General features: G+C 41.5%; 1 protein-coding gene across 1 annotated transcript in view; it reads right to left on the bottom strand.

Moving 5' to 3' along the window:
* Nucleotides 1-389: 389 nt before the first annotated feature.
* Nucleotides 390-8,394, bottom strand: part of ERLEC1 (endoplasmic reticulum lectin 1) — a gene marked incomplete at its 5' end in the record, with an annotated part of 13,438 nt that continues 5,433 nt past the window's right edge. Inside the window, 8 exons of the mRNA XM_009706094.1 lie at nt 390-667; nt 1,039-1,114; nt 1,314-1,391; nt 1,808-1,932; nt 2,412-2,471; nt 3,054-3,215; nt 3,633-3,762; nt 6,064-6,287. Coding sequence (XP_009704396.1) covers nt 596-667; nt 1,039-1,114; nt 1,314-1,391; nt 1,808-1,932; nt 2,412-2,471; nt 3,054-3,215; nt 3,633-3,762; nt 6,064-6,287 — 927 coding nt within the window. The remainder of the gene's footprint in view (nt 668-1,038; nt 1,115-1,313; nt 1,392-1,807; nt 1,933-2,411; nt 2,472-3,053; nt 3,216-3,632; nt 3,763-6,063; nt 6,288-8,394) is intronic.

The following is an 8,394-nucleotide window of genomic DNA, read 5'->3' as shown; positions in this document are numbered from 1 at the left end:
CATTAAGGTCAACCCTACAGCATTAATATTTTAAAAAAAGAAAGTCCTGGAAAGCAGCCCAGGCTGGGAGAATAAAAGCGTTAGAGGGGTAAGGGAAGGTCAGGAGAGGAAGGACTGTGAGGTTCGTACAGTTCCAAGCAATCAAACTGAGGTAACAGTTGTGTTTGTCCAAAGTAAGTAACGGCCGCCAACAATTATGAGTGGTGTGGCGGCTGCTGAAGGCTCCTGAGCAAGAAGTCCTGGTTTCACTTTTTCATTCTGTTGGCAGTTGAACTCCACACTTGAAGCTGGACCTTGTTTGTTTTGCCTTTTAAAACTCGATCATTTATACCTTGATGATGACGATGCTGCTTGTGGAACGTGTCACATGCAAGTCAAACAGGAAGTGCAAGACAAGGTTTTAATGATTAAAAGTTTATCAATAACCTCTTATATACAGATAGTTATACACAAAGTGGTTCACGAGTCCCTCATCGTATAGAACTGCTGGTGAGGTTGCCTGGCTGAAAGCTTCTCTCCGCCCTCTCACAGACGGGATGTTAACGTGGAAAACGCCGGCGGGGTTGTTACCAGGTTCTGGCTCGCTGCCTGGGCTTTAGCTGGGCACTGAAAGGAGCCCGTATTCATCTGCTGTATCCAAAATTTTACAGATGACTGGAGACTCCACCTTGAACGTAAGAGATCAAAACATGAAAGACTATGAAATCACTGGTGAGCTTTTCCAAGCGATTGTGAGATCAGGGACAACAGCTTGCAAGAGGCATGGTACTCGAGCATCCCTTTGTAAAATTTACTCAGTGCTTTTTACTTTGGGGTATGACCCCTGCAGCATATTAACAACCTAACTGGTGTAATTAATAACGACCCTCCTTCCCCTACGCAAATGCAATTGAACAAGAAGTGGTACTTGTGTAGCAGCAACTACAGGAATCTCTGGTGGAGTCACTGGAAGGAAGGGGCTATGTTAAACGTACACCTGGAGATGTCCTCTACTGGGCGGCACCTGAGCTGAGGGAATTCAAGGGTGTCTTTACGTACCCCAAGGATGTATTGGCAAGAATGAGGCTCTAACATGTATATGGTCACAGCGTGAGGGGAATCGGATTCTTTACATCTGAAAACGGAAGAGAAATTTTGTAGTGTTTAGCACGTAATAACCACAAAACTCAAACAGCGATTTCCCTAGTATCTACAGCACTGTTACCAAGCTAACAGCCATTGCTTTCCAAGCTTTCTGAGGACAACAGAGGCTTTCTCCTCCGACAGAAGAAGCAGACACACAAAACATCAGTTTACTAAGAAAGTGAACTTACTTCAATTTCACAGTCACCTGCCTCGGCTTCTCTGTTAAGTCGCAAACGTCTCCATTTCCATAGAAATGGGACACCATCCTGCCACAAAAGATTGGAATGAAAGAATTTGGAAATATTAAATGCAATGCTTAAGCCCACAGCTAACTTGTGTGATACAGTATCTCATCATTGCTCAAATACTTAACTCTAACGTGCAAAACAAAGTAGTAATATGCTGTATTTCAGTTATTACAGGGCAAATAGTTGTTCACTAGCAGGTGGTTTTTCTCTGCATCGTATCCAAAGTGTTGAATTACCTTTTCTGATGTCACATGTTGATTGGGAGGTGGGGGGAGAAATTATGCACACTGCTTTTGACAGCTTATTGTATCTGTTTGTAAACTGAATATTCAGGCACTGCAGAAGTGAGCCCTGGTATTTATTCTCTCTCGCAAGTATGAGACCAATTCAGGAAGGGAGCGCCAGAGTAGCAATCACGGTGACTGTAACCGTACCTAACCGTCTGTGTGCCGTCTTCTCTAAGGTAGTAGGTTCTAGCAGCATTCTTCCTGGACCATTCAATGTGCTCCTCCTTGCTCCAGGTACCCACAACCACGGAAGTCTTGCCACTTTCCTTATCCTAAAAAAGGAAAAGCTGATAATGACACCTTGTATTATACGATTAGCAGTGCAGCTATTTCAAGGACGCGTCAAATGTCATTTCTAGAGCAAGTCCGCTGCTGTCAACGTAACATGTTCTTGCATTTGGGACAAACTCTGACTGATCTTGCATAGAGTCAAGTTGAAGGTCTCTTCCGAACAGCCACCCAGGCTGTGTGCGCTGCTAAGAGTGTTTCAATGACCAGAAGAGCATTCCCACACATTTTTTCAGCTTTGATTACCACTGTGCTCTACCTGACATGGCACCTACATCCCCCTGCATTAACTTAGCCAGCACACAGAGGATTTCTTTTCTGAAATCCGACTTTGTAAACCCAAGATGTTGATCAGCCAAGAAAAGGATGCTGCTTTTTTCAAATTGTAGCCAGATTCTCTAACCCGCTTTTCCCCTGCCCCCACAGCCATCTACTGGCAGAACATAAAACCATTGAAGCGTACCTCGTGATACTGATGAACGTATTTGCCGTAGCAGAATTCGTACTTCCACCAACCAACACCCTGGGGAGAGGTTTAATCTCAGCGTTAAAACACTGGCTGTTCGAGCTGTAAAACTCTATACTTGGTAATTAGGTAGGGTGATTCAAGGTTTGCGCTGAGCCTGAATCTCTCATTAGACTGACACAGGCAAAGGATGGAATAAATGAGTCTAAGCAAAGACTCTCAGAAGAGCCACAAGGACTAGATTCCTTCAAGTATTTCTGTACCCCCTATTAATCTTTTAAAGAAATACTTTCCTCTTTCAAAGAAGGGGAAAACTTCAGCTGCCTTTTCTCTGCTGCCTCTTCTCTCAATAAGTTTTATCAGATTTTTTTTTTTCCTTCTCATTAACAAAATTAGCACTGAACAATTCTCATGATCTGCTTTCATTTCACTGTCTGCTTAAATACAGCAAGGTTAAAGGTACCTTTCTGGCATAGACTTTGGTATATGAGCGCCTTCCCTATGGAAGTGCAGGGAAAGGCAATTATTACGTGTGTAAGAATGCAACTATCAGAGTTCACGAAAAAACTACACAAATACATAAACCAGTATGTGCAATTAAGGAGTAGATATTTTATTATGCATAGCTTTATTTCTCACCCCATGGAAGCAGTAGGAACCACTAAGAAATTCCTTGATAAGTTGGTCATCGGTCAGTTTGGAGATGTGGGTTGTTCCCACAGTTAATAGTTGATGGCTTCCAACAGCAATAGGCTTATGAATGGAAGAAAATTTCTCTTCTTTTGTTGAATGCATTTCTTCCTGAAATTCAAGTATACACAAAGACACCCATTTAGATTTTATACGTCCCTTGCAAAGTCTTCTAAATTGCATGAAGTTACTTAATAGTAAGTGAAGTAGGATGTAGGAAGAAGTATGAATGCATTTTGTCAGTTTTCAGTGACTTCAGCATAGCTAAAAAAAAAAGATCAAGAGTCAAAAACGTAACACATTTGTAAACTGTAGGCTACGAAGGCTACAAAAGTTATAAATTAGTTTTTGTTTTCCTTCCAAATAAGGTAAGTTACAGATGATTTCAACAAGCTTAAAGACCATCTGAAAGACTGACATGGTCTTACAAAGCTGGGTAAGAGAACTTACTCCACAGAACTGAAAGTTGTGTGTGTTACAACATGGAAAATAAATATTTTTCTATTTAAAATTACAAAAAAATCCTACCTCCTTAACCCTTCTAAAAGGCATCTTCATCATTTCTTGCTGTTTCTCCAGCTGTTCCAGATTATGGGGTTTAAGTGGGGATCCTGGCAGAGACTGGCAAAAGATGTCATTCACAGGGGAAGCCCTGAACCTGTCCAAACAAGTCAGCAATACATCACTTACTACGCCTTAAAGACATACTTTTTTTTTTTTCCACTGCTGTAAGTTTCTGACTGAGCAGCCTGAGGTTTGTATTTTTTTTCCTTGTACTTGCACCATCTCAGCCAAAGCTACGCTGTTCTTACAACTGGTGTAAATACGCTTTTTTTGCCACGCACAGGCTCACTCCTAATGCTGCCAGACAACTGGCAATACAATCTAACTCCTCTTCGCCAAAAGGAAAAAGGTGCACATTAGAGAGCAAACCGCATCGTACGTGTACCATGAACGGAGTGTCAAGGCTCCACAAAACTCACTCAGAAGCTAGGAAATGGCAAAGGTTTAACCTTGATTGATAGATGCAGTTCCTACATAATATAAGAATGTATGATTTTGATTATCTGACGTGTATGGCTTTTCCTACTGCATATATACCCATTATTCCTTTAGCACTCTCTTCATGAGCGATGTCTGCAAAAAGCAGCTTATTTCAGGAAAGAAAGAGCAAAAAGATGAAGCTGAATTAACACAGCTTTCTCCTTAGTTTACACAAATGGAGGCCTCTTTACAACACCAAATAAGCCTTAACAGAAAACAGCAAAGAGTCTGTGATATCACAGCAGTAGCTGTATAATAATCACCGCCGTAGTTAAAAGGATCTAAGTATGTTTCCTAAATAGTAACTACACTCTAGATTAAATACGCCCTGTACCAAAGAAGCCTCGTTTTATCTGAATTTTATTTAAACAGCATTAAGACTAATAGTTACAGCAAACAAATATTACTTTTCACTGCCTTCCTCCCTGTCCCCAATTTCCACCAATTTAAAAAAAGTCAAATTGTACCCAGATAAGAAGGACGGCTAGAACTAATGGATATACTTTTGCTAAGTTAACGCATGGGCATTATTGGATAAGATAATGGATGTAGAGGAAAAGTGCTGGGGGCTGAAGTAGCGCTCAGTGCCGTTCCAGGAACACGACAGGAAAAGTGCACTTAACCCAAAATGAGGTTGGTTTGTGGTTACCTCTGCTGACACTGCGCAGCGTTTCCAGCCTTCTCTCTCCACCGATCCTTACTTACTAAGATGACGTAAGTGGGAGAATGAAGATCTTTTGTATGTTTATTTTAAGTATTTCCTGCTAGTGGCCAGGAAGCCTTCCATGCCTTCCCTTTGGAAGGAGGCAGCAGCTCAAGATTTTATTCTTATCAAATGATAGAACAATTTGCCTGTGTGGTTCCTGTTTTCCTACTGAAACAGAGGCTTACAAGACTCACACAGTAAACACATAATAGTGCAACAGATAACATAGTATTACCAAACCCATCTACATGAGAAACTTTGTAAGTGATACTAAATATTTAGCAATAGCATAACTTATTTACTCCGACTGGCAAGTGTTTATAAAATACACAATTGAGGATTTTGTCCTTTAGACTTTTTTGCCTATTTCAGAGCAGTGATTAAATACTCACTTGTTCTGACATCTGCGTACATGGGAAATTCAGAACTCCTGTCCGTTATTTCCCCCTTCATTTGTATGTCATATTCATTTTGCAATTCTGTTTACACCCCTTGAAAGGTCAAAAATCTGTACTGTTGAGACTAAGAGTATCCCTTAGATGCGTGGTACAATTCAGGGGGAAAAAAAAAAAAAAAAGAATCCTAAACTTGATTTTTGGGAAATAACACTGAAATTGTGAATTCTTCATATGAAAATGACTTATACAGCTGAAGGTAAGGCAATAAAGCAGGACAGACACAGGTGGGGGCTCCCTAAGGTTGGGAGTACTGCTAAATGAAATGTTAAGGTGATGGCTGAAGACCATACTTTTGCTTTCTGAAATCAGAGAAGTTGAAGTCTATGCACACATATAATGCACGTATGCAATCTGCAGTCTTTGAATACCATGAAGATGATCCCCCAAGACCTTGAAGTTATAAACTAAGAGGAGACAGGGTGTTCTTAATCTGCCTGCAGCCTTAATGCCCTAGTTTGGGTTTCTCCACAACGACAGGGCTAGAAACTTACCTGTTGAAAATAAAGTGCTACTTCCCATCTGCTTCTCGTATGGGATCAATCACTAGAGACTTACAAAAAGCAAACATTGTGCAACTTGACATGAAAATTCAAGACTTGGCAAAACTGTGCTGGCCAAAGTAAGTACATACAAGTGTCACAGCTCTGTACCAGAAACCACAGCTGGATATATGACTTATATAAACAAATACATGCACAGAAAGTGATGAAAATGTGAAGAGATCATGTTAACCAAGATTTGAGTACCGTACCTATATTTAGGATGGTTGCACAACAGAGGTGTCAATATAACCACTTCATATTCACAGGTTGTAACTTCTGCTACTGAAAGAATCTCGTGTTTAGCTTCTGGATGACAGATGTACATCACTGTACTTGATCGGGGTAGGTTTTGTCTCAAGCTACAAGGTGTGCCATTTCCCATTTCTACAGGATAGTACGGGGTCATCTGCCCTTCGATATTTTTTGTTGGTATCTAGGTGAAAGAAAATAAAAGTTAAGAATCACAGTAAAGCTCCTTTGACTCTTCTGAAACGAAAAAATATTATTACACTGTGCACAGCCAGCATTACTGGACTGAAACCAGCCCCTGTGTCATTACTTGGTGTTTCTGCAACATCCAAACGTGTTCTGGTTTATCACCTCCAGCACAGCACTGCAGAAATGCACCGAGCCGCATGAGCTCTGACTGCAAAAGCAGCTGGTTTCTCTGCACAGGCTGCCTGATGTTGCAGTTCTAAGAAAGCTTGCCAGCTGGGTGCAATGTTTCGGAAAAGCACCAAGCCAGCTGTGTTCACCCTGCAGTCTGGGAGAGAGGGAGATGTGAGTAGCTCTGCCAGACTCAGCTCAGGTCTGGCCAGGCCATGACGCATCTAAAAACACCCCTGCAAAGTCATCCTGATACCTGCACTACACCTCTGAGCACACCCAGCCTGGGTTGTAACTTACCACTTCTTACTACTGCGGCTAACCAAGTTAATGATAGATACAGAGGAAATCCCACTTTTGTACACACTTTAAGGAAGCTCTCTTCAGACTTGTTCCCTCATATGTTTCATCCAGCTTCCACTTTGAGACATTAATTCCCCAAATGGGTAAAAGTCTCTCTCCTGGCTCCTATCGTGGAAGCAGCTAAAGTTTCCGAGTACCAAAAGTTCCGTTTGTGCAAAAGCCCTGCTGGAACCCCCAAACTAGACCTTTTTCTACCTATGGTGCTTGAGCTAGTAAAGGTTTTCGGTGCATGACAAATCAGGCTCTGTGCTAAAAGGCGCTGGTGCCTTCCGTGGTCAGGACACGAACCTGGGGACCTGAGACACTTCTGTATCTCACCTACTTCGGTTTTCAAACCATGTTACCCTGTCACAAGACTCTCTCCTCCTGAAAACTGTTCCATCATGAATGATGTGATGAGACATTCATCAAGTTAAAGAATGAACACACCGGTAGCTTCATTGCTCCAGCACTCCTTGGCTTCCAGTCACTTATCCACTCTATTCTTCAATATTCAAAGGTGGGAAATGAAGATATATTCTGGTTGTGTGGAAAAGAGCTAACAAAAAGGGTACCGCTGCCTTCCCTTTCTGTCTTTTTGAATGAAACAACTGATTTTTCCCTTAAAAATTGAAAAATTATGCCAACGCATGTCATGGAAGGTAACTATTCAAGAACTCTAAACAGAGAGTGCTGTTGTTTGCACACCACTGAAAGGCACCCCAGTAGGACTTAAGATAAACCTCTAGCCACAGCAGTTCTGGGTTCCTTTAAGCACCGCCCAGCTGTGTTATGTATTCTTCCCCTTTCATGACTAGAGATTCCACACAAACTGCAAGTCTAAATTCTTTATGGACTGAAACCCAGACAGTGTATGTATGTCATAAATACTGTGAAAAAAAAAAAGTCAGTAAAAGATTTAACTTCCTCTGAAATTAAAAAAAATAATAAAATTACCCTACAAAGAACTAGTTTTCTTTAATTTCTAAGAGGCATAACTACCACTGCCATTAAAATGGGCCACATTCTGACTTGGGTCTGCTCCCCCAGCTACCTCCAAAATGCTCCAAGGCATGTGTATTTTTCTGAGATTCACTGCAGATCTTTGTAACTGGCAGTACAAAGAACAGGTAGACAAAAATTTCATTTCAGAATTAAAATGAAGGAGAACTGGCAATAAGGTAGGCCCGTGTCTGTCCTCAGGCCAGATTTGCCATTGCCGATTCCAAACTCCAACGTGCTTCAGGTACTTTCATTGTTTTGCTATAAAGTCAGTAACTCAGTTCTGAGTTTGGGGGCCTAGACAAATGGAGAAGTTCTTTAATGGAAAAGGGAAGCACAGAGTTTCATGGGATGGGCCATCGAGTCAGCTGGCAATAAGGTAGGCCCGTGTCTGTCCTCAGGCCAGATTTGCCATTGCCGATTCCAAACTCCAACGTGCTTCAGGTACTTTCATTGTTTTGCTATAAAGTCAGTAACTCAGTTCTGAGTTTGGGGGCCTAGACAAATGGAGAAGTTCTTTAATGGAAAAGGGAAGCACAGAGTTTCATGGGATGGGCCATCGAGTCAGCTAAGAAATCTTCTAGGGATTT

The sequence above is a fragment of the Cariama cristata genome, unplaced genomic scaffold (assembly GCF_000690535.1).
Source record: "Cariama cristata isolate BGI_N322 unplaced genomic scaffold, ASM69053v1 scaffold14198, whole genome shotgun sequence".
In the NCBI taxonomy this organism is placed as follows: Eukaryota; Metazoa; Chordata; class Aves; order Cariamiformes; family Cariamidae; genus Cariama; species Cariama cristata.
This window is presented reverse-complemented; position numbering and strand designations above follow the sequence as displayed.